This window comes from Stenella coeruleoalba (genome assembly GCF_951394435.1).
Source record: "Stenella coeruleoalba genome assembly, chromosome: 9".
Lineage (NCBI taxonomy): Eukaryota > Metazoa > Chordata > Mammalia > Artiodactyla > Delphinidae > Stenella > Stenella coeruleoalba.
The window spans coordinates 18,975,872-19,002,573 of NC_137155.1; the positions used below are offsets into that span (position 1 = coordinate 18,975,872).

Below are 26,702 nucleotides of genomic sequence, written 5' to 3' on the forward strand. Positions count from 1 at the left end.
CCAATTTGATTACTATGTGTCTCGGCGTATTTCTCCTCGGGTTTAACCTGTATGAGACTCTCTGTGCTTCCTGGACTTGATTGACTATTTCCTTTCCCATGTTTGGGAATTTTTCCAGTGTAATCTCTTTAAATATTTCTCAGACCCTTTCTTTTTCTCTTCTTCTTCTGGGATCCCTGTAATTCAAATGTTGGTGTGTTTAGTGTTGTCCCAGAGGTCTCTGAGACTGTCCTCAATTCTTTTCATTGTTTTTTCTTTATTCTGCTCCCTGGCATTTATTCCCACCATTTTATCTTCCAGCTCACTTATCTGTTCTTCTGCCTCAGATATTCTGCTATTGATTCCTTCTAGAGTATTTTTAATTTCAGTTATTGTGTTGTTCATCACTGTTTGTTTGCTCTTTAGTTCTTCTAGATCCTTGTTAAATGTTTCTTGTATTTTCTCCATTCTGTTTCTGAGATTTGGATCATCTTTACTCTCATTACTCTGAATTCTTTTCAGGTAGGTTGCCTATATCATCTTCATTTATTTGGTCTTGTAGGTTTTTACGTTGCTCCTATGTCTATAACATTTTTTTTTGTCGTTTCTTTTTTTTTGATGGCTGGGGCTGTATTTCTGTCTTATTTGTTGTTTGGCCTGAGGCATCCAGGATTGGAGTTTGCAGGCAGTTAGATACAGCCAGGTCTTGGTGCTGAGATTAGGACTTCCTGGAGGCCTCACTTCAATTAATATTCCATGGGGTCTGAGGTTCTCTGTTAGTCCAGCGCTTTGGACTCAGAACTCCCACCACAGGAGCTCGGGCCCTACCTCCGGCCTGGGAACCAAGATCCTGCAAGCTGCGTGGCATGGTAAAAAAAGAAAGAAAGAAAGAAAAAAGGAGCAGTACATTATCAAAGAATAAAAAATAAATTAAATTATAAAGATATAAAAATATATTAGGAAAAATAAGAATATAATGGACACAATTGCAACAAGGTAAAGTAAAACTACAACAGAAAAAAGAAAAAAATAATAAAAGGAAGCATGTGGGCGGAACAAGCCAAAAGGAGCAGAACAGTAACAAAGTATAAAGAATAAAATAAAATTAGAAAAATAAAAGGTTTATCAGGAAAGATAAAAATATCAATGAATCAACAACAATGTCAACAAGGTAAAAGAGAACCCCAATCTAAAAGAGGAAAAAAGAGGGCTTCCCTGGTGGCGCAGTTGTTGAGAGTCCACCTGCCGATGCAGGGGACATGGGTTCGTGCCCTGGTCCGGGAAGATCCCACATGCCGCGGAACGGCTGGGTCCGTGAGCCATGGCCGCTGAGCCTGTGCGTCCGGAGCCTGTGCTCCGCAACAGGAAAGGCCACAGCAGTGAAAGGCCCGCGTACCGCAAAGAAAAAAAAAAAGCTTTGGCTATGGGGAGCAGAGTTTAGGCGGGGGTGGAACTTAGGCGGGGGTGGGGTCTAGGGTGGGGCGGGACCTAGGCGGGTGGGGGGCGATGTTCAAGCGTGGGGTGGGGCCTCTTCTTAGGACCTGGTCGCTGGGGGTTCCTCCCATCCCCCTATGTGTCTGTGGTCCCCCACCGGTGCTTGGTAGGTGCCCTAGTTTGCAGAGACATGAATTCTGCATTCTCCTAGTCTGCCATCTTGACTCTACCCTCAGGCCATTATTATTTATTTATTTATTTATTTATTTATTTATTTTTGCGGTACGCGGGCCTCTCACTGTTGTGGCCTCTCCCGTTGCGGAGCACAGGCTCCAGAAGCGCAGGCTCAGCGGCCATGGCTCACAAGCCTAGCCGCTTCGCGGCATGTGGGATCTTCCCAGACCAGGGCACGAACCGTGTCCCCTGCATCAGCAGGCGGACTCTCAACCACTGCCCCACCAGGGAAGCCCAGGCCATTAATTTTTGACACTGGTAGTTGCTTATCTTGCTGCTATATCTAATTATTTAATGGGCTAATAAAAATACATATATTAGTATAACTTTTTTAGTATGCTGATAATAACCATATTTCAATATAATTTGTTTCTTTATAAACCTACATATTATATTTAAAGACATTAAATTTTTGAAAAGATTTTTCTAAGAAGAGGTCCGTAGATTTCATCAAACTGCCAAAGACGTCCTTCGCACAAACAAGGTTAAGAACATTTGCTCCCAAGCAATTCTACTCCTTGGCATCTACCCAGGAGATAGGAAAATGTATGTCCATACAAAGACTTGTATGTTAATGTTCAGAGCAGCATTGTTCATAATAGCCAAAGAGTGAATGGATCTATCCATATATTAGAGTAATACTTTAGAATCAAAAGAACTAACTGCTGATACAGGCTACAGCATGGATGACCTTCAAAAACAATGTGCTAAGTGAAGGAAGCCGGATCTAAAAGACTACAAATTTTATGATTTCATTTATACAAAATTTACAGAAAAGGCAAATCTATATATGCAAAGTAAATTAGTGGTTTCTTGGAGCTGGGGGCGAAGAAGATGGGATTAACTGCAAATGGGCATGAGGGATCTTGTTTTAAAGTTGGATCATGATGATGTTGTACAACTCTGTAGATTTACTAAAAATCATTGAACTGTACATTTAAAATGGATAGCATTTATGGTATTTAAATTAAACCTCAGTGAAGCTGTTAAAGAAAAGCAAGGACCTTTGCTCCATTGTATGGTCAGATCATTTATTTATTATTCTATTAATGGATATTTAGATGTTTCCCATTTTTTGGTTTTGCTATTAATATCAATATTGCTATGAGCATTCTTATTTATTTATTTATTTTTATTTTTGGCTGCGTTGGGTCTTTCTTTAGTTGCCTTGCGCGGGCTTTCTCTAGTTGCGGTGAGCGGGGGCTATTCCTTGTTGCGGTGCAGGGGCTTCTCATTGCGGTGGCTCCTCTCTTTGTGGAGCACGGGCTCTAGGCATGTGGACTTCAGTAGTTGCAGCACGAGGGCTCAGTAGTTGAGGCACATGGGCCCTAGAGTGCATGCGCTTCAGTAGTTGCGGCACGTGGGTTTAGTTGCTCCGCAGCATGTGGGATCTTCCCAGACCAGGGACCAAAACCGTGTCCCCTGCACTGTCAGGCAGATTTTTAACCACTGTGCCACCAGGGAAGTCCCCTATGCATCTTTATCTGTTGTAATTCTTTGAAGCCTGACTTAAAGGAATGGAGTTTTTTCTTCCTAGAGGCAAATTCAAATTTATTTCTTCTAGGGCCTGGAAGCAGTTTCAACCCAGGACCACCTTAAAATTAATTTTTGGCTTGAGGTTTTTGAAATAAAATGATGTATGAATTTGGGCCACAAACTCTTGAGAACCAGATTGTGGTTTCACATTTTGGTCAGAGAATTCCCCTGACATCACTACTCTCCACTAAGACTGAGACAAATGAGGAAATTTTTTTCTAGTTCACCTTACCATTGAGGGTCTAGTTATTTGAGGATGGGTCATAGCTTTATGCATGAATTTCCTATCACAGTGCTTCACAAACTATCTGTGAGCCATCACAGGCAGGTACTTTTTTTTTTTTTTTAAAATAAAATATAATCAAAATTAGTTACAAGAAAAATGGAATATTACTTGGATGTTACTGCACTATAAAATCCCTAGAAAAGTTTCCAAACACTCTCAATTTCTGTACACATCTCAACATGGACTGGCAACAGATAATTTGTAGACCGATTTGCAAACCCCACTTTGAGTAGCACTGTCTTATCATTCTTCCCACCTTGGGCAGGCCCTAAGCTTTATCTCCTGTTTCCACACCTCATTTGGCCATCAAAATGGAAGTTCAATGTTTGTTGAAATGGGAGATGTCACAGAGTCCTGGGTGGGTTGGATACTCATTAGCTTATCTCTGGATTCTTGCTTTCACTTCGTTTTCACCTCTAAAGATTTCTCTATATATCTCACTAGTTTGGCAATGTGTCAAAAGAGGTTCCCCCATGATCCAACGCTCCCTTTCCTAACTGAAATGTATGCATATGTTTACCAGTAGACAGGCACAAGAGTATTTTTAACCACATTTTTCATAGTTGCCAAAATCTGAAAATAGCCAACCGTTCCATTAACGATAAATACATTGTGATAGCCCTCCCCCCATATGCTATGTAGTAATAAGAACGAACAAACTATTGATACATGCAACAATGTGGATGATTCTTACAAACATGATGCCGAGCCAAAGAAGCCAGATATAAAATCGTATGTATTATATAATTCCATTTAGATAAAGTTTTAAAACATGCAACACTAACCATCCTGAAGACATATTGCGTCCCTGCCTAAAATCCCTTCCATGCCTTGGGGAAGACTGATGGCTCAGACTCATAGGCCCTCCTGCTCTTGTTTTCTGAATGCAGCTCACTTGCCATGTTCCACTTGTGAAAATGCGTTGAGCTCTACATTTAAGATTTGTTCACTTTTTCCTGCATATGTTATACTTCATTAAAAATTTACTTAATAAAAATATTTTAAAATATATAAATATACTAACATATAATGTATATAAATATAATAAATAAAAATATTTTAAAAATAGTTTATCGCACAGCAACAGTCACCAAGCTTCAAAAGACTGAAAGCTGGGCATCATTCATCTTCAGCCCTTCTCTCTCCCCCCAGCCCTATCCAGTCAGTAACCCAGTCTATCACCGAGTCCTGTACTTGTCTTGTACATACTTCCCAGTTCCATCCTCTTCTCTCCATCACCTCTCCAGAACACCATCTCTCACCTGAGCTCCTTGCACCACGTTTCTAATCCTCTCGCTGCATCTACTTTTACTGCTCTCCAGTCCATTCACCCCTCTGGAACCAAGATGACCTTAAAAACAAACAAACCAACCATGACCAGGGAATGTCCCTGCTCAAAATCCCTTCCATGCCTCACCATTGTTTTCAGGAAAAAGACCAAAATCCTCAGTATGGTTGACAAGGCCCTGCCCAGTCTGGCCACTGTCCATGCTAGGGCAAGACCAGTCTCCCTGGATAATCTTTACTCCATCTGCACTGATGTTCTTTCAGGACTTGAATCTGCCACCTTCCTTTTCACATAGGCTTCTTCTTCCATGTAGGTGCTCTGGCCCGAAATGTTTTTCCCTCCTTCTCCCCACTACTTTTTACCAAAGTAACTACTCGGAGATCTTAGCTTTGACCTCTTTTTCAGTTAAGCCTCCACTGTTCTCTTTTTTCTTGCCATCTTAATTTTTAATTTAGTTTAATTTCAATTTAAATAGCTAGTTGTTGTTAGGGCCTATATAACGATCTAGTTATAGAGGAACTAATTTAGGTTGGGGGGAGAGGCAGGTCAGGAAAGGGCAAGGGCAAAAACATGTAAATTGAGACTTGGAGGATGAAGTGATAGCATCCAAGTGAGGAGTGAGGTGGGTGAGGGGAGAGCTGCAGGAGTGTGGTCAGGGCACAAGGAATACGAGGGACATTCCTGAGTGAGGAAACAGCATGTGTAAATCCCTGGAAGTGGAGAAGCTTTAAAAAAGGGATTTTTAGTGTCGAATTGTTTTCTCTTTTAGAAATTTTATGGTATAATGCTTTTTTATTGACCCATGATTTAATTATTTCGTATTTTAATTTGGGGTACATTAAGTAACTTGTTCTGGCAAGACATGCATATCAGAGCCAATCCTCAAATAACCCACCTTTCCAAGTGGTTTCATTCCCTAAAGACTTAGTTAACTGTTTTTTGTTTTGTTTTTTTTTTTAACTTAAGAGCCTCAGTGTCTTCAGATTGTACATCTTATGGGTAGTAGGTTTTATAAGCTTACTAACTGCTATCTAAAGAAGGGTTTTCTTTCATTTGAACTTTTTTTTTTTTAGTTTTTCATACGTTTTATTTATTTATTTATTTTAACATCTTTATTGGGGTATAATTGCTTTACAATGGTGCATTAGTTTCTGTTTTATAACAAAGTGAATCAGTTATACATATACATATGTCATTTGAACTTTTATTACCATTTTGGAGCCTATAGAGTTGACTGATTTCACCATCTCCATATGTATATACTTTTTTGATTTTATGTACTTTTTATTTGACTTTTACATAGTAAATAAGAGTAGAGATTCACTTTCTCATACACACCAAAACGTTTGATACTTTGACTCAAAAAATCAGTGAAAGCAGACAGTGAATGAATGCTTACAACTTTAAAATGTAATTTAACAGCTTTTTTGTGTTTCATTTAGAGTCATCATCTTCCAATGATTTGAAAGTTGTGGATCTCATAGTATATAATTTAATTTCCATTGTGTTAAGATTATTCAAATGCTGGTCAGTAATTTCTACTTATCAGCAAGAAATGAATTTATAGTCTGGATGCTTAAATGTAATTTTTTGGTAGACTAATTGCTTCTCCAAAGCTCTTTTAATTAAAAAGGGATCTTACCCCATTTTAAACTCCCTTTCCCACAGATTCACTCATTTTCACCCTGACATCACCTTCTATTTTTTTGCAGATTTTTTTGGATGTAAACCAAATTTTCTTAAAGAGTATGTCTCTATTTTTCCATTAGTTCAAAGGTTTGTAGATTTTGTGGACCAGACAAATATTCCTCAAGATGTTTATTATGGCTCACTAAACAGAAGTAAGATCTAAGGGTTAGCACACGAGCTAGGAACTGGAAGTTTTGAATTGTAACCCAGTTTGCCACGTTATTGTGGGACTTAAAGTGAACTTTTCACTAGGAAGATGCTGTTCCCCATGTGATTCTATATCCATGTTGTGTAATTTTCCTTCATTTTATTTATTTATTTTAATTTATTATTATTTTTTTTTGCGATACTTGGGCCTCTCACTGTTGTGGCCTCTCCCGTTGCAGAGCAACAGGCTCCGGACGCGCAGGCTCAGCGGCCATGGTTCATGAGACCAGCCGCTCCGCGGCATGTGGGATCTTCCCGGACCGGGGCACGAACCTGTGTCCCCTGCATTGGCAGGCGGACTCTCAACCACTGCGCCACCGGGGAAGCCCTCCTTCATTTTAAAAAAGATTATTGGGCTTCCCCGGTGGCACAGTGGTTTAGAACCCGCCTGCCAACGCAGGGGACACAGGTTCGAGCCCTGGTCGAGGAAAATCCCACATGCCGCAGAGCAACTAAGCCCATGCGCCACAACTACTGAGCCTGCGCTCTAGCGCCCACGAACCACAACTAATGAGCCCGTGTGCCTAGAGCCCGTGCTCCGCAACAAGAGAAGCTACTGCAATGAGATAACTGCACACCACAACGAAAAGCAGCCCCAGCTTGCTGCAACTAGAGAAAGCCCACGCACAGCAACAAAGACCCAATGCAACCAAAAATAAATAATAAATTAATTAATTTTTTAAAATATAAAAGATTATTAAAAAGTATTAATAATAATTAGTTGAACTGGATTCCCTGAAGAAGGTATCAGAGATGTGTGAACTTGGGCTTCTATTACTGTAAGGGCACAGGTACACATGCTAGTCCAAAGGACTGCTAAGTGGAGTGTACAAGCATTTACCCTCTTCTTAAGCAGCTCAACACCACTCAGGGCATTATTTAAACAGTCTCTATGCCTGTTAATGAACAACCACAGGGCTGTAGTCACAGATTCGAGCCTGCGTAGTTCAGAGTATAAAAGTCACCCAAATGCACATAGCGAAGTCATGCTGTAAAAGTTAAGAAAGCACAAAAAAGGGGAAGATTGGAAAATAAACTTGGTCACATAAATTGAATGTCAAGAAAGCCATGGTGAGAGATTCACAAGAGAATATTTCTTACAGAGTGAAAAGAGGGGGACTTCCTGGGAACTTGGGACCTTCTGGGAATTAAGTGCAATTGTGACCTGGACCAAGTATCAGTGCTTTACTACTTTACTTTACGGTTTATTTAAAGCAGCGACCTTGGGATCAAGCATGGCCAGATTTGATCCCAGGCTCCTCTTCTTATGGAGTGCCCTTGACAAATTATTTAACTTGTATCAATCTCAACTTTATCTTCTAAAAAATGAGGATAATTATACCTACTTCACAGGCCAATGTAAGAATTAAATGAGGTAATCCAACATTGGTTAAAGAATAATTCTCATCCCATCCCTCTAACAGCAACAAGAGGCATTCATTCCTTACAGCGGTTTGCCATGGTTAAGTGCAGGGACTCTGAAATAAGACAAAGTCACAGCTCTCTCACAATTACAGCTGTGTGACCTTGGACATGTTACTTGACCTCTCTGTGCTTCAGTTTCTTCATATGTAAAATGTACTATTAACAGTAATTTCCCCATAGGGTTATGAGGATTAAAGGAGTTAATATATGTAAAGCACTTAGGACAGTACTTGGCATATAGTAAACATTTTTAAAGTGTTAGCTAAAAATGTTCAGTAGTTTTGGATTCTTTCTAGAAGTGATTCATTTTGACTTAGGATTTAGTCACATAACGGGACAGGAAGAGGTGGTAACAGCCTTGCCAGCTGCGGGCGAGTGTCTTGTAATTGAGGCAGCATCGCCTGCCTGCGGGGAAAAGGTGGTGGTGGTGGCTTTCCCTAGTCTAGCTAGGGTTGCCCTGGATGGTTGCAAGGCAGGTCCCGGTGAGAGCCTTTGTAGCCAGCAGCCAGGCTGCCTCGCATCCAGCCTTTGTTACTGTTTCCTCCTTTGTGAAATGGGGATCACATTTGCCTCTCCGGGTGTTGTGAGGATTAAATGAGGTGACTTGCCTACGGCCCAAAGCCTGCACCAGCACAGAGCTGCAGCGGTAACGATTGTTACATCAAATATATACAACAGTTGAGCCCTGGCGGATTTTGAAGGAAGGGAAACCAGAAGGCAGCTAGAAGTGGCCCTTCTACCTGTCTGAACTCGGCCTGGGTAAGAGGAAAACAACCAGTCTCTTCCTTTTGCAACGAAGTGACTACAGAGGTCTCCCCTTGGAAAGACTCCCCTTGTCTTTTCGCACTCCCCCCGTCCCCCTCCCCCGCCCCGTCCCCCCAATGTAGGCAAAGACACCATCCCTTCCAATTTTATAATCTACTCATTTCTGTACGTGCGGGTTTATCTGGACTTGGTGGCAAGCCAAGGGTGGGTGGGGAGAGGCATTAAAACCTGGCAACCCCGCTCCCCCATCTCCGGATGCCGCAGGGCTCCTGCCAGCCGTCCTCGGTTAGAAACGTGCTTTTTATTTCTCTTCCCCGCAGCCTCCTGTGCAGCAGCTCATTACCACCCACTTCAATCACCGCTGCCAGCATCTCTCCAGACGTTTTCCCCTCCCCCCATTTCAGGGACATTGGTCGTAGCTGACATTTAAAGGAAATAAACACCGATTTAAAAAATTACAACCATCTCCGCCTGAAGAACCCAGCAGCAATGAATAATAGAACAGTCCAGCGAAGAGCGCCTGTCGGGGCTCAGCTCCGCCAGCCCTTCCCGCCACACAATTCCCCACACCCGAGCAGCACAAATCACCATTTCCAGGCACCACTGGAGGCTGCCAGTTCTACTTTCGCTTAATCTCATTTTAAATCCGGCTACAGATGAGGCTCGGTCGCTACGGCGAGGAGCCGGGCGGGGGCCAGCGGGAGAGGCTCGAGGCCTGGGTGGGAAAGAAGCGCAGGGGCCCCTCGCGTTTCGGGGCCGCGGGCGGATCCCCGGAACAAGTGCGGGCCGCCGGGGGCTCCGAGGCGGGCGAGCCCCAAGGGGCGCGGGGCGCAGCCGGCGCAGACAAAGAAGCCGGCGCCCGCTCCAGTCCCCACCGCCCCTCTACTTCCCCCTCGTCTCCTCTCAGGAAAAAGGAGGGAAATCTGAGGGGCAAAAGGGACTGTCTTCTCCTTTTGCTCCTCCGGACAGCTGGGCGGGAGGGTCTCCTTCTCTCTCTCTCTGTGAGGCGTTTAAGTCCCTCCGTGCCGATTCCCGTACCTCGTGGCCCCGAGCCCCCTCCCCCAACCCGACCGACTCGCATTCCCTCATCTGCCCTTCAGTGTGAGAACTGGGCTCAGGCGCCGGGCCTCGCGGAGGCGTGCGCCCTGCGCAGCGCGAGGTGCGGCGAGCGAGCCCGAGTGGGCGGGGGCCGGGCGGGCGCGCGCCGCGCGGCGCGGAGGGGCGGGGGAGCGGCCGGGGCACGTGTGGCGGCGGCGGGGGCGATTCCGCGCCCCGGGCTTTAAGAAGGTGTGGAGTGGGCCGGGCGCTTTCCCAGGCCTGGCGGAGGGGCGTCGCGCACAGGCGGCGGCGGCGGCGGCTGGGCGGCGCACCGCGGCACCGGCCGACGCGCTCTCGGCGTCCGCAGCCGGGCCCCGCGCTCCCGCGGCCCAAAGAAACTTTGGGAGCTGCCGTCTCCCGCGGAACTTCTCGGCGGGGCTCCGCGCCCGAGCCCTCTCTGCTCCCTCTGCCGCCTTCTCGCCGTCTCTCCACGCGGCTCCTTCGTCCCGGCGCCTCCAAAACTGAATGAGAGAGCGGCGCTCGGGGTGTGCGGCGGCGGCAGCGGCGTTATGGAGCGCAGTGGCTGGGCGCCGCGGGCTTTCCTCTTGGCGCTGATGCTGGGAGCGACGCTGAGGGTGCGCGCCGCGGTGGGCTATTACCCCCGCTTTTCTCCCTTCTTTTTCCTGTGCACGCACCACGGGGAGCTGGAAGGAGATGGGGAGCAGGGCGAAGTGCTTATTTCCCTGCACATTGCGGGCCACCCCACCTACTACGTACCGGGACAAGAATACCATGGTAGGTACCACAGCATCGCGCTCGTCGCCCAGCGCAGCTTTGTGTCCCTTTCCTTCTTCCAAGGGGCCGTTTAACCAAGAACCGTGACAACCCTTACCTCAACATTACCTCTGAGGAGGGAGAGAAAACAAAGTTACCGGGGGATAGAGTCGCGAGTTGGGATTTATTCCCCCCTCGCCCCCCGCCCCCGCACTCCACACACTCCCCTCACGCGTCTCCCGGTGAGGAGCCGGTTCTGGTGAGGAACGCCAGAGAATTCTTGAGGTCTTTCCTCCTCCCCCGTGGTTCTAGCAACTGACACTTGAATGAAAACGCGCATCTTGGTTCCTTAACCCGAGTGCTTGGATTCCAGACCTTTGTCCTGCTCCGGGTTCCCCCTGAAGGGTATCCGGGGGTTGCTGGGCTTTGCGGACCGGCTGATGACAGATTGACGCGCCCCGGCCCGCGGCCGCCCCGCGCCGTCGCCCGCCGGCCCGCCGCAAAGTTCTCGCTGCTCCCCAGCCAGGGGTCCCTCTCGTTTCCTTCAGTGTCAGACAACCCTCCTGACAGGGAGCGGCTGCTTCCAGCACTCTGTTCTTTTAAAAGTGGCTTTTAAAATGTCAGGAAATGGTGCTTTTTTCTGAGTCCTCTCTTACTTGTAACCTGCTACTTGTTTTTAGAATGATCTCTGTGATGTTCCTTAATAACTATGTCTTTAATCTGCACAGCTTTAATTTCCAGGTAGGGACTGGAAGTTCCTTATAATTTAAAGGTACCTTTTAAAAAAGGATCATTCTGGAGTCCTTCATCAAAATGAAACATGATCGAAGAAGGACAGTTTAGCTGCAAGCAAGAGAATTTTCTGTAGTGCGTGCGTTTTTGATATTTGAAGCTAGTAAATCGAGTATGTGGGAAAATAAGATATTGTCTATTTTCTATTACTTCCGCTGGAACTCCTGAATATTTCACTTCTATGGAGCTTTTAAGCGGTGACAGGCACTGTTTAATTAGAATTTCAAGGCAAAAATACTGATACCCAACTATTGTCTAGTGATTTCCTATTATAGTTTCCATCTCTTGTAGGCTAACAGTTATTGGTATAGCAGGAGATAATCCACGGAGCAGCTGGCATTTCAGATAAACATGGATATAAAAATGATAAGAATCCTTAAACTTTCTATTTAAAAAGCCCTTCATATCTGCTTTAAAATGTTTAGCCTAAATAAATGCTTTCTAGAGATTGAAAGTAGTGCTTTTACAACTTTCTTGTGGCATGGTGTCAGCCCTGTCTGTAGAGCAGGAGTCTAATTCGGTTGGAATTTTAGACTTTGGAATATTAAATTTCTGCAACTAGTCCCTTCTTTTAAAATGCTTATTGTATTCTCTTTCCAAGAATGGTCTGGTGTTTTTCTGAGTTCATGAGAATCTTTTGAGAAGGACCAGCCAATATGATGGCAACCCAGACCTCACCCAAAGACTGATTGAGCTTGTCACTTAGTGTGACCTTTAGTAGAGGTGCTTGCCCGTTATTAGCTCTAAGTGAGAGTGGTAGGTAAGTGAGTCAAGGCTGGGCTAAAAGGTGTGATTGTCAGGTTGTGATGGAAGACCTGTGATAACACGTAGGCTTTTTTTTTTTTTTTCCTGTTCTCCATATCCTTTGTAAGGTGCCAGCATAGATAACTTAAAAATACCAAAATATGACATAGCCTTTGCTTTTGCTATAAAGCTAGCAAGTATCAGTCAGCCTAAGACTGACCATAATCACATCCTAAGTCAGAAAAGGAAAGAATGATAGAGAGTAAGAATACAGTGTAATACTTCAAGTTGCGTATTGTGTGGGAAAGTCTCAATTTCTACCTCTTCTGTCACCAGAAAAGGTAGAGAAATTTTATTATGTAAGTTTAAGAAGATTGAATTATTATTATAAACTTTGAGAATGGTTATTGTAAGATTTTAAATTCCTGTTAACCTGTTTTGTCAAATATTTAGATTTTGAAACTGGCTGTAGCTATAGGCCTTCAGTAAGAGTTTTTCCTTGTAAAATTTTCTACAGGTAGAAGAAATGTTTAAAAATGAAATGGTGCTTACATGTGTCTCCTTTTCTTTTAGACTTTTGGAAATTAATGTTACAAATTAATTATGTAACATCTATTTAAGAATTGAACTGTTGATAGGAAAACTTAACCTAATATACTTTGGTATTAGCTCATTTTATAGGAGACCAAAGTAGGAGGTTATTCAGCCAAATTTTTTTAAAAACAAGAAATATGTAAAATATTAGCTTGAGACTTTATTTGTAATCTTCCAAATCTCTAAAATGTAACACTTATGTTAGGAAAACTCAGTCTTATCTATGATTTACATCGAAGTCAGCATTTGAGGGAATGGTTTTTGTGTGCAGCTAATGGCTGTTAACTTTTTTACCTAAAGGAATGCATTGAGATGTACAGTGGTACCTAACACAGGACATGATTGTAGACCAGGCTGTGTCAGCTGCCCTCTGAGACTTGTGTTGTGAGACAGAATATGAAATGGAGAAGCAAATATCAGAGTTCAATATCATGGGTCTCTGTACGTGTCATATTTATTTAGAGATTTTTGTTGAAAACTTTTGGAAAAAAAAAGCAACGAAAATATAATACAAAAGAATTTGAAATTTGTGTGTCTACAGAATTGTCAGATATTTCCAGTGTTAAGTAGTCTATCCATCTGTTTGCAGTTTTGGCAACTCTGTAAACAGTGCATGGTTACTTTTGCTAGTTCTCGTCACTCGTTCACTTGGTACCTCTGTTGTCATCTTCCTATAGCTTTTAAAATCTGTTGTCTGTGACTTTCTTGAGATGACATCGTTGGTCACAGTGAACTATGGTGTCTTTGCATGATGAGTACAATGCAGTTTAGAAGCTCAGCAATAAGAGGTTATATATATGTATATATATATCATGTTGAATTAGAAAAGTCTGAGGGTCAGAACATTTTTTTCCTAGAATTTCCCTCTTTTGCACAAATCCCAAAATATGGTCACTTTCCATAACATGATTTCCAGGCCCTGTTTTTTTTGGGAGGGGGACCAGAAAGTTGCAAATGATGGGAAAATAGGAAATGGAAACCCAGATGGTCCAGTCAGGTAGCCCTTTCTCTTTCCCAGCCACACCTGGCTGTTCACTGCTCCTTCTCCTAAGGACTGGGGCAGTATTGTGAAACATGCAAAGGTCGAGTTGATGTCTGCACCTTTCCTTTCCTCTGATAATCCCTCTTCCTCACCCCCACTCCTCAGGCTTTTGTTTAAAACTCCTCCCCCAACCAGTTTGTAGTGACTGTGACTTGTCAATGTTATATTCTCCCACAATCTTAATTAAAACTATGGAAAGATGTTTTTCCCTTTTTGTTTAAAAGAATTTTGGCATCACTGAGCAGGCAGATAATATATTTTGAGATAGAAAGACTTTTAGGTAACACTGAAATCCTGTAATGAGGACCTACCTACTCACAAGATGGGCTTTATGCAGTCACCATCAAAAAGGAGAGGTCAGACATAAGAGAAAACATTATCCGTGAAAGCCAAGCATAAGTAAATGAGTCTGTGGAAAGTGCTTGAGCTTTGGTGAGACAATTTATCTGAATTTCTAAAAAGATGAGAATCCCCATTATTAAGGTGGCAGAAGGTGGGGGAAATGTTCCATTACAGTGAAAAATATGCTCTAAAATATTGATTGAGAGAAAAAAAATTGTCTTAAGCAGAACTGAATTGTTAATAAAGCATGGTGCTTTAAAAAGGGGATTTGATTGTATTTTGTAAATCCAATATCACTATTGGTAGTCCTTTTGTGCTACATTTTCATTCTATTATTTATTTAATCCTATTGTGGGGTGGGTGGGGAAATCAATTTCAACTGCTAAAACAGAATGTTTACCTAAAAAAGATATAATCAGGATAAAGTATTTATGGTATTTTGTTGTAAGAATTGCCACTGTTCCTATTATACATACACGTGTTCTGGAATCAACTGGTTGCTAATTAAAAATCACTGTTCAAAGGCAGTTGCAATATAATGACTTTTCAAGTACAAGACATGATTTTTGGTAATATACTCTAGATTAAATTCCTTTCAAATGAATGATTTTTTTTTAAAATTTGAATTAAAGTTATCTGCTATTGCTAAGGTAACTAACTGGCTTGTTGATCGGGTGAGTGGATATTTGTTTTTTATATGTCTCTGATTCTGGAATCAGCATATTTAAACTCAGAATCATTTGTCGAATGCAGTTTATAAGTGAACTGCACCTGTGTCCTGCTTGCATATGACTTTGAAAATTGAACATTTAAAGCATTTTTCTCTACTTGTCTTATATTTCATCTCACTCTCTACAATTTATTTCAAACATATTTTACTAATGTGGTTCAGATCATTTCTTAAATCATATAAATATTGCTTTAATATATATTCCCTGTGTGAGTTTCAATTCCAGTCATACACTAAAAAAATCAGGTCTTTAGAATCATAATTGGAAACATCTAATTTAGGCAGGTATTCTTACTTCAGTCACAGCACTACAGTACTAGAAATTATTTAATTAGAATATTTTACTCCAATTTTTATGAATCTTTATTTTAAACTATTATTTTTAATTTCATTAAAAATGTTAAAGAGTAAAATAAGAAAGTTGTATCATTGTAATCATACAAGTATATTTTTTACAGAACCATCTTATTCTAATAAATTTGTCTTTTCATCTTTAAAAGTGAGTGATAGATATTTTCACAAGATTTTAAAGTCAATACTAGTGACTTTCAAATTTTTTCATAAATTAGTTTCATTCAAAAGACAATATCTAAAACCTATCTTTGATTTATTTTTTTCCCTCTCTGGAATTGGTCAACTCTATAGATGATCTGGGAACCTTACATTATCAGTTATTTAGGATATGTTGCATATTAAGCCATAATTGTTCCTCCGATGACTTCAAATGACACTTTGACAGTTATTTATTATGTCTTTAACCTTCACAAAGTTGTTGATACATATATATTTGAAATATATTTCAGATAGCGTTTACATTAGAGAAGCATAAATAAATTGAGCTACTGGTGCTTTTTGAACATTGGCATTTAAAAAAAAATCTTGTATATATTCTCACACAAAAATATAAAGTTCTTCCTTTTTTTTTAAAAGTTCTTTCTTTTTTGAAAAGTTCTTTATGCCGTATGGAAATAGAAAAAATGGATAGCCCTGCACTCAGTGCATTTGGTTAGAATGGACATGTTCACGTAGGGCTTTAAACTATGTCTGGGTAATGACATAACATACATATGAAAAGGAAAATTCATTTATCTAAATATTTTGGCTTCAAGAATAATTTGGGTGATTAATCCACCTCACCCCTACCCCACCGATTTTAGAGTTATTTATATTGAATAAAATAACCAAACTGTATAATTTCAATCTTATCAGCCTTAAACAAAGAAGTATTAAAAACACATTTTCAGAACTTGGAATTGAATTTTCAAATATGAAGATTTCATAATGACTGTTCAAACACAAGAATGGTATGTTAAAAAAAAATATTCTTGGCTCTCAGGAAATTCCACATGAGGTAATCTCACTTAGGTGTCAGTTGTGTAGCTTAGAGAGTAATTTTCCCCACGGTCACCTGCCATGCCAATCTCATTGAAGGCAGAGCTTCTGAAGGGTTGAATGCTGTGCCTACAGGATAACCAATTATTTTAGAGAAACACATGTGCTTCTCTAAAACTACACACATTTTTTCCTTCTTTATTCGATTTCTGTAGGAGCTAAGTGTAGCAACTGGATTTGGGGGTGTGCAGAAGGGTCACTACACATGTACAGATGTTGATTTGTGGCTTAAGGCAGCTCTAATCATTCAAGGAAACAAAGCTAAGGTAATTAGATAGCTTTTGAATGCCACAAAGAGATAGTTATAGGAACTCTGAGGTTCTGAAGTAAACATTGAAAACTCAGGTTATCTTTTAATGCTAATTTAGCTTTCCTTAGAAACATAAAACTTTGTTTGGAAAGCAAAATAAATTAAATCTTATTGATTAAAGGATTCCTTGAAACTATAGAAGAACTCATGAGTGTTTCGAATAGCCCTGGTTATTGATGTACGCCGGTGCCCACATACCAAGTTACATGAAGGAGTGATAATAGTTTACCATTAAGTGCTACCCTCACCTCAGAATCGTCTCTCTCTGCCTTTCCTGCTCTGCCCCTCTCTCCTTACACCTGTATCTCACCTTCTTTCTCCCATGACCCCTCTCTTCCTCCTAAATTTTCTCATTTTCCTTCTTCTTTTGCTCCTTTCCTCCATGTCACAGGGCCTTGTCTTCCCTCTCCTCTTCCTTCCTCTTTTCTGCTTCACAACTTGATTCCTTTGCTCCTTCAATTCTTTCTCTTTTTCTTTCTTCTCTTCAGATTTCCTATCACCAGCTCTACCCCTTTTTTTCCCTTGAAAAATATTGGTGTATATATATGTATATATTATATAATCAGTATGTATTGTACTGATTGGATGTTTACAGTAATAAAAGTGGGTGAGTAGGCATTTGTATTTCTCTCAAAAAATTAATGTTATCTTTCTGTGACATGCACGTGCCCTTTTTAAAAATCATGGGTTAGTTATTCCTGGTGGGAAAGTAGGCTCTTCTTCCTATACTGTAAAATCTCTTAGAAGAACTTTCAAGCCAGTAGCTGTTTAATTCTGAGTTAGCTACTTACTGCCAGCTATGGGGTCAAACTGCAGAATCAGAAGTCTGTGCATGGAAGCACATATATACACCATGAGGGAGAGTTGTAGAATTTAGAAAAATGCACACTGAATTAGCTTGAATCTAAAAGGCAGCTCAATTTTGAGATGTCTTGAATGCTTGAGTGCATAGAGACTCTTCTAGTAAATGCATGAGGTCTGTCTCTGTCATCACCACAGTCACCTCAAGTTATCTCCTTTACTTGCTGGTCTCTTTGCCAAGACTTGTAACAGTTGCATAGCTATGAAATAGTGATGCCACCTTTTTAGATAGCTGGCACTTAACAGACAGGTCGAAAAGGGGGTGGGGGGACTTGGTATGAACACTAGATTGGGAGTCAAGAAGGGAGGTGTGTTGCTCTGGGGTATGTTCCACAGTCTTTCTTCAATAAGACATATTTTACTCTTTTGTACCTGTGAACTCTAATGTCTATTCCAGCTCAAAAATTCAAAGATTCCTTGGCTGAGAGCTCAGACTTATACTAAAAAGAAAGTCTAGGGAGGCACAGTGATGTAGTGAGAAGAGTTCAAGCTTTGGCTGCAGAGAGACCCATGCTTATATCCTTTCTCTGCCACTTATTAGTTGTGTGCTTTCAGCAAGTTACCTACCCTCTCCTAGCCTCAGTTTCCTCGTTTCTAATGTAGAAATAACAGTATCCATATTTGGGGGTTGCAATTATTAAATAAGGTAATGCATATATTAGATAGTAGTTATTATCATCTGGTACAGTCACCCAGCATTAGATAAGGATATTTGAAGCATTGGATATACAGATAGGAGCTCTTTACCTGTGCCTGTTCATTTTGTGCCTTGTCAACATGTGGCCCATTTCAAGGGAAATTCCAAACTGAGTATATTAAGGAGGGTCACAAAAGTAAAAAAAAAAGTCTCTTTGTCACCAGCTATGTATGATCAGAAAGTGTTTCCCAGACAAAATAGATATGACTTGCCTAGAATTAAACAGTTGATGAGTGTAGTTCTAGTCTAACCAAAACTTTTATTAACTTAGCCAGTTCCAATGTCAGACCTTCCTGTTCCTAAATTGAGTATGTTTCCTTAGTTGATGGCCGTGATAACAACCAAACTTTGTGTATTTAGGTGGTAGTCTAGGAAAGATGCCAAGATAAGTAAATAACAGCAGTTTAATGTATTTTGTTAAATCCTACAATATATGTGTCTACAACCCCGTGTAAAATAATTTTAAAATACAAAACTGTTTCAACAAAACTAGAAATGAGAGAAATTGATTTTGATAGTGAACCCATAGTTCACCTCTCAGGGGCTGACTGAGGAAACTTAAATCCACACATGGTTGGGTGGTGAAGTAGAAGGCTAGTTCATTTACAATAAAACATATCCTTGTCAGGATAAAGGCATTGGCTGACCAGTGTATTCTGTCCACTGTATCAAAGTTTATATGGGTGGGCAAATACTATTCGTAGGCTGTTTGGCAGCATGGAGTTAGATCATCTCAGTGGCAGATTCCAGCACCTAGGAAAGCTTCTCCATCCAATCCAATCAAGTCAGCGGGGCTGGTTGGCATTTTCCCTAGATTGTACTGGAGGAACACTGTCCTCTTTCTAGATTCTATAATGCCTCATTATGTGGCATGCATTGCTTGTCGTCTACCCAGTGATTACTAAAACGCCCTTTCTTACTAACTGATTTTGAGAACAACTGTGTGTCTAGTTAAAAATGCTTACCTCCTGGGCTTCCCTGGTGGCGCAGTGGTTGAGAGTCTGCCTGCCGATGCAGGGGACACGGGTTCGTGCCCCGGTCCGGGAAGATCCCACATGCCGCGCAGCGGCTGGGCCCGTGAGCCATGGCCGCTGAGCCTGCGCGTCCGGAGCCTGTGCTCCGCAACGGGAGAGGCCACAACAGTGAAAGGCCCGCGTACCGCTAAGAAAGAAAAAAAAAAAAAATGCTTACCTCCAAGGCTCCCCTGCCATGTAATTTAGTGAGATGTAGTGGAAGTCTACCGGGTAGGGTCTTTAGAAAGATTTTTTTTAATTAATAAAGATGATTTTTTTAATAAATTTATTTATTTAATTTTGGCTGTGTTGGGTCTTCATTTCTGTGCGAGGGCTTTCTCTAGTTGCGGCAAGCGGGGGCCACTCTTCATTGCGGTGCTCGGGCCTCTCACTATCGTGGCCTCTCTTGTTGCGGAGCACAGGCTCCAGACGCGCAGGCTCAATAGTTGTGGCTCACGGGCCCAGTTGCTCCGTGGCATGTGGAATCTTCCCAGACCAGGTCTCGAACCCATGTCCCCTGTTTTGGCAGGCAGATTCTCAACCACTGCGCCACCAGGGAAGTCCAATAAAGATGATTTTTAAAAGGACTCAGCAAATAGTTTTTGCTCTGCCCTTACCTATTTCTTCCAGGCAGGGTGCGGTACAACCATCTTGTGTCCTTGAGGATAATGGTCCCATGCTAAGGATGGTGGACCAGGAGTTCTGAAGGAGACTGAGTCTTTATTTATACCTTTGAGCGGCTGTATCAGCCCTGGAATACCTCTTCTGGACTTCTCATATCATAAGAAAAATCAGTCAGGTTCTTGTTATTTGCAGCTGAGTGCAATCCTAATCATTTCTTCTGAACACACAAATGACTCAGTTTACATTCTCTTTAAGTCAGTCACAATTCTTGTATCAATCTCTGAACTGCTCTGGTTCTCCCATAGAATTGCTTTTGGTAACCTTGATGGAACTAGGATACTTTCTAAGACACTTTTGATAATATATTTTCAGAATATCCTTCAAGATGTGCTACTTATGCAGGTGGCAAAAATAGTGCATTTTATATTAACTTTATAGTAATGTTTTGAGAAGGTAACCTGTGCCTGACCTCCAATTTCTGGAGTTTCTTATAACTGACAATTTATGCTAGGGAGTTTGTTTATGAACTTTGTTTCCTGTCAGTCCTATCTCTCAAAAATGCAGTATCACCATATGTAAATCCTGTTGACACTTAAAATACTTAGATGTGTGACATGGTTGTGAATGTGAGCTCTGCCCCAACCTTAACCTTGTTTGTTATGTCTGGCTCAGCCTCTAGGACCAAATCCAATAATGTCATTTCTTTTGCTTGCTGCATATCGACAGAGGAAACAGGCACCTCAGCCTTACCTTCAGGAACATGTAATCTTTTTGTTTAGGCCACCTTTGTTATGAATGTTGAAATATCCTATGATCATGGTTCCAGATCTTTTCTTACTTCCTTTTCTCATGTAAACACTTCCTGCATCCTCATCCTGCAAAAAAATGTTATAGGTCCAATGATGGTGATGGAGGAATATAAGAAAATGAGTTGGTTTTAGGCAGTTTTAGAAAAGTGGGTTCACATTCCCATTCCAAGCACTGATACTATCAACAATTTTTTTAAAAGGGTAACTCAAGAACTTATGCATAAATTAATAACAACAACATTAACAATAGCAAACTCTAGAGTAGCACTTATTATGTGTCAGGTACTGATCTATATGCTTTACATATATTGATTCATGTAATTCTCACAACAACCTCATGAGGTAGGTAGTATTATCCTCCTTTTGTTTATGGATGTAGAAACTAAGTCACAGAAAGGTATTTTGCCCAAGATCATAAAGCTGTCATGCAGGAGTGCTCTCAGTTTGTATTGCTCCAGAATCAATACTTTTTTTTTTTTTTTTTTGCGATACGCGGGCCTCTCACTGTTGTGGCCTCTCCCGTTGCGGAGCACAGGCTCCGGATGCGCAGGCTCAGCGGCCATGGCTCACGAGCCCAGCCGCTCCACGGCATGTGGGATCTTCCTGGACCGGGGCACGAACCCGTGTCCCCTGCATCGGCAGGCGGACTCTCAACCACCGCACCACCAGGGAAGCCCCAGAATCCATACTTTTAACTGGTATGCATTTCTTTTTAGAAATGACAATTATTTCAAGAAAGGAATAGTAATAAGAAATAACAAAATACATTTGAAGAAAGAGAAAATAAGGAAAAGTAAAAGCTAATTTCGTCATTTAAAATAAAGATTGCAAAATCAAACCAGAAGGATGATATCCATGCCAAACGATGCCAGAATTGTACAGTCCTCAATATTTCTTGACTAGACATCACCTTCCAGATGAAGCACAAAGCAAAGATATCATTTAGTATACTGTTGACCTAAAGGAGTTAACATGCTCTCAAAGTATCACCACAAATACAAATATAAGAAAGTGATTTGCAAATTTTGCTCAAATTTGTTTTTAACATTTTGATGAATGTAATTTTAATGAAGATTTTCAAGTAAATAGGAAATTTGTTCTTTGACTCACTAATAGAACTTGAGAAGGACATGAATACAAGGGGAGAACTATAATTTAAGCAGAGAGACATTTAAAAAGATTTTCATTGACGTTCATCTATTTGTAATGTATTTCTTTCTTTAGGAATTTCCTGTGTTATCTGTCGGCAGGTAGAGCCTGTGAAATTGAGTGATGGGGTACACGGTGAAACTCCGGGTGACAAGCCAGATCATCCTGCAGTGTCTGACCTCGCTCATCAGAGGTCTGTTCTCACAGTGATAGTGACACCAGTGGGATAACGTTTGTTTTGTACTCGCCTTTGTAGGGTTATTTTTCATACGTGGATCAGACTTATAAAAATCACTTTCTGTTGAGCTTATTTTGAATGAGAAGAAAAGGGCTAAGCATCCTCTCCTACCCTTGTTCCCAAATTAATTCACCTCCTGCCAAGGAGGGCAAAGGTCAGCCATAGGTTTTCTGGCAACCAGGTGAGGTGGCAAGGTGAATTACGTTAGTAATACCAATGTTTCCTGATTTGTCACCGTTATAGTTTATCCCAGAGTTTGACATCAGATCTGAACTGAGAGCCACTGAACCCTGGTGGAAGCTAAAACAGACCCCTGGTGGAAATAAAACAGAGGGTGGAGGACAGATTCAGGGTAGGAGCTTCCTGTATGGAACTCATGGAGGTTCTCAGAGGGCCTGAAGGAGGCCCATGCTTTCACTAGGAGAGAAAAATTTGCTTCATTGGACATTAACAAAAGGACAGTAGCCTTTAAAAGCTATTATCAAAAACTGTAGAGAAGGTCCACATAGAGATCATTTCTTTCCTCAGGCGGGACACACCAGGTCATCTCTCCCTTTAGCATTCGCCTGTGAGCTGTGCCTAGCTGTAGCTCTAATGGCAAATCTGTGAGCCTCCAGGGTGGTATAGGAAACCAAGAGGCTGCTTACGGGATGATCTGACTTGATGCAGGTATTAAACTATTGAGACTTTTTCTCTCAAATATGAGTGCTTTATTTCAGCCTTTTAACAGAAACTGTGAGGCAGACACTTCAATCCCAAATAAATTGTGAAATATTTTTAACATATAGAAAACTACAATAAATTAAAATACAAAATTGGTATCACTAATGAGTACCCAAGGGATACCTATCTGTATTCATTGAAGTAAAATGAAGATGCTCTGGAGATCAAGTGCTTCACAGTTGTTAAAATAATACTCATTGATTTGACCCGCATTGCTGAATGATTTTTGCACGGCTTAGAAGAGTTTGTCCTGTCCCAGCTATGCCAGTGGTTCCTATGTGTTTCTACAACATAATGAAAAACACGGAGTCTCTGCAAACATAAAAGAGTAGGATATCTTGAGTGAGGTACATGCTTGATAGTCATCCTGTAGAAAAAACTGGTACAAAAAAAAGTCTATTACTTTGATTAGTTAAAGACAAATAAGTATTTCCAGTGAATAAAAAGAATGTTTCTCCTTAGAAAGATTTGTCAGTAAAAGATTTACAACCAGAATTTAGGATGGTTATTGGAATATTACCAAATAAAACAATTTCTTAAGCTTTTATTTTGCTTATGATAGCCTCTAAACCTTTATTTTTACTTACGTTGAGAAATGGACCCACTTGAAGATTTATGCATTTTATTGTGAGCTACCACAGAGCTGTACAGTTTGGAGAGTGGCAGGTGTGCCAGGGTACCCTGGCTGCCAGCCACAGAAACCAGTTCTGGCTAACTTGGGCTAAAGGGATTCATTAATAGGAGGTGAGTTAACTTGCAGAATGGAAAGAAAATCCAAACATTAGATTTAGAAATGATGATAGTGTATCAAGGAGCAGGGAGTGGTCAACTGCTAAAGGAATCGTGGTGGTAAGAACCATGATTTTCTGACTTTTTAAAACTTTCTGGCTTTTTTTCTGATTTTCAGCTTTTCTGGCCCCAAAGTTTGGATGAATCCTCTCCAACTCCTTTCCTTTGTTGTGTCGCAGAATTCTAATTCCTGGGACCACAAGTCTCATTGGCCGACCTGAGGTATGGCCATCCCATGAGATGGATGTTGAGGTCAGAGGGGTATCTCTCTCTGAAGCAGAATTGAGGTGTTGTTACCCCAAAGAAGGGAGAGTAGGTGTAAGGCAGGCAGAAACAACAGATGAGTGCCACAATATTCACGATATGCGTTTAAGGAAAAAAAGGTGTGAAATGACCTCTGGGGTAGCAAGGTATTGACAACACAGGCCACGTGGAGAAGCCGTGCTCTCTGGGGTACTATAGCACCCTTCATCAGATGTGAAGATTTTAGTGATGTTTTGGGGAGTGAGGGGCAGAGGGCAGAATTATCTTTTTGTTATGCATGTAGATCCAACCTAACAGTGACTTATCATGCTCTTGTGTTTTTGTGAAAGTGTCTGATTCTCTTCTCAAAGCTGCACAGATTGCCTATCCCTGTACAAGACACCCATATTCACTGCGATGTGTATACTTTTCTCTTTACCTCAAACACCGAGGGATCTTAACATTCAGTGACCTGCAAGGGAATATCAAAGGTAAATTAGTGAGTGCATGTCTCTGCATTCATGCATCACTGTAGACAAACCATCCTGATATTCACTAGGAAGATGTCAAAATGCTTCTCTCAGTCCTCCTTTGCTCTTTCTTCTTCTTCTCCTTGACTCTGTGGTGTCAGGGCACCCAGGGCTGTGTCCTTTCTCCTTTTCTCTTTTTCATCTGCCCTATCTCCCTAGGGATGCCATCCATTCTGATGCCTTAAGTGCCAGTCTACATGTTGGTGACTCTCTCACAACTCCCTGAACTCCTGTGTCTTACTCTCCACTCAGCATCTCCACTTGGATGTCTATTGGCATCTCAAACTTAATATACCCACAAATGAGCTTCTTGTTTCCCTCACCCTGTCACCCCCAAAGTAGCTCCTATTCGAGTCTCCTCAACTCCATTATTGCCAACTGAGTCCTTACCGTTGTTCAGTCTTCAGACCTTCTTTCCCTAGCATCCCACATCCGATCCATCCCTAAGTCCAGCTGGCTTTACATTAAAACACACCCAGAATCTGCCATTGCCACCACCCTCTCTCACGTGGATTACAGCAGGCTCCTGATCACTTCTCCTGCTTCAATGCTTGTCACCTTCATTCTGGTCCTAACACAGCAGCTGGAGTGATTTGGTTAAAACCAACCCTCTGCTCCATACCTAGGACAACCATCCAATCCACCAAGTTGCCTGGAGAAACTCTGGTCTGCCTCTGTTTTCCCAAAAATATTGCCTGAATTTGAACAATAAAATCTTCTGTAATTGTATCCGTTCTTTATGTTGCTCCCCTTCTCCTTAAGAAGAAGAGAAAGTACTTGGTGTGGCCTTTAAGGCCCCATAGCACCTGCCTCCTCTGTTACTTTTCTGACCTCATATCTTACTACTTTCCTCTTACTCTTCCACTGAAATCATGAGGGCCTCTTTTTTCTTCAGACACATGTGGGGCTCAGTCCCATCTCAGAACCTTTGCACTTTCTGTTCCCCTTTTTAGCATGCTGTTCCCCAGATAGCCCCATGCTCCCTCCCTTCCTGATTCAGGTGTGTCTTCAGATGTCCCCTTTCCAATGAGTTCTTCCCTGTTCACACTCTTAAAGCTTTGTCCTCTCTTCTCCTCAGTATTCCGTATCCCCATGGACTGCTTTGTTTTCCTTCATAGGTGTTATCATCATCTATATATTTTACTCTTTACCTTGTTTGCTTTCTGTGACCATCAGCATAATGCCTTTAAGTTCCACAAGGCAGGGATTTTTGTCTGTTTTGTTTGCTGTTCTATTTCCAGTGCCTAGGATAGTGCGTGGCACATAGCAGCCACTTAATTAAACATTTTGACTTAATGAGTCAATGAGCAAAAGTAGCACTTGAGAATCCTGTCTCATCTCAGTTATATTTAAAATTGTTATGTGAAAGTGATATTCCAAAATAATTAAAGCAATCAGGAAGATAATTTATAAAGATATGTTTGTGAGTACAATTTGGCCTTTTGAATCCATGATAACAATTTTTAAAAAAATCTAAAAACTGTGTTTCTACTTTCCCACCCTCCAAACTTACAAAATTCTCATGACTTTTGTGAGACTATGCAACTTTATTTATAGTAGTCTGTTGGATTGGCTTTGCTTTAACTATATGTTAGCATATCCAGAAAAGTTCTCATAGCAATTAGTGACTAGAATTATTAATAGAAACTATAATAGACTTGAAGCTCTTATTCCCAGAAGCTCCTCTGTGCTGTACCATAAATAAATTTGAAGCAATTTTGATGAATGGGTATATACTTTGCATTTAAATTTTCATCTGAATGGGAATAAATAATGGGAAGAACAGAGACCGAAATAGCTTGGCTCCGCACTCAATAGATATGTACCGACATTAGAGAAAACACACAAAAAAGGAAACGAAAGATTTCGCTTAAAAGATTTCATCTTTTAAGAGAAATCTATTTGGGCAGTGATGAATATATGAAGGGAACAGCAGCTGAGAATTCTGGCTTTTCATTACATTTTATTTACTGATACCTTGTAAGTTGACAGCATCAGAGGTTCCGTACTTACGGATTTCAACATGAACGTTTCCAGGAGTTGTGAGAACTGCTCCTCTTATAGATAAGATTGAAAATTCTTTTCCCCACTGTATTTCTAAGATACATGGATACTTTAATTTATAAGCCTTTGAAATCAGAGGAGACTTAGCTCTTAGGGATTTGTGGTGGCAGACAGCACACAAGCTGGGTTGGTTTCTGGACTTTGCATTTTCAAGCTACGTGGCCTTGAGCAAGTGACCTCACCTCTCTGTGTCTCAGTTTTCCCTTCTGAAAAATAGCAGTGATGATAGTACCTGGCTTATGGGTTTGTTATGAAACTTTAATGAGACAGTGCTTATAAAGAGCAACACAGTGCCTGGCACAGAAAATAATGTTAGGTATTATTATTGTCGCACACTTGCTGATATTTTTTTCCTGTGAGT

The 26,702-nt window shown here is 41.3% G+C and overlaps 1 protein-coding gene across 4 annotated transcripts in view; it reads left to right on the forward strand.

Annotated features, from left to right (window-relative positions):
• Positions 1-26,702, forward strand: part of RELN (reelin) — a 697,060-nt gene that overhangs the window by 167,624 nt on the left and 502,734 nt on the right. Inside the window, exon 4 of one of the 4 annotated variants that reach the window (XM_079932060.1) lies at positions 21,830-21,947. The exons of 1 other annotated variant lie outside the window; for it this stretch is intronic. In XM_079932060.1, the coding sequence (XP_079788186.1) occupies positions 21,878-21,947 (70 nt within the window). In that variant the 5' untranslated portion in view covers positions 21,830-21,877. Of the gene's footprint in view, positions 1-10,017; positions 10,677-21,455; positions 21,948-26,702 lie in introns of those variants that run through there. 2 more of the 4 variants (XM_079932059.1, XM_079932061.1) reach the window with 2 other exon arrangements.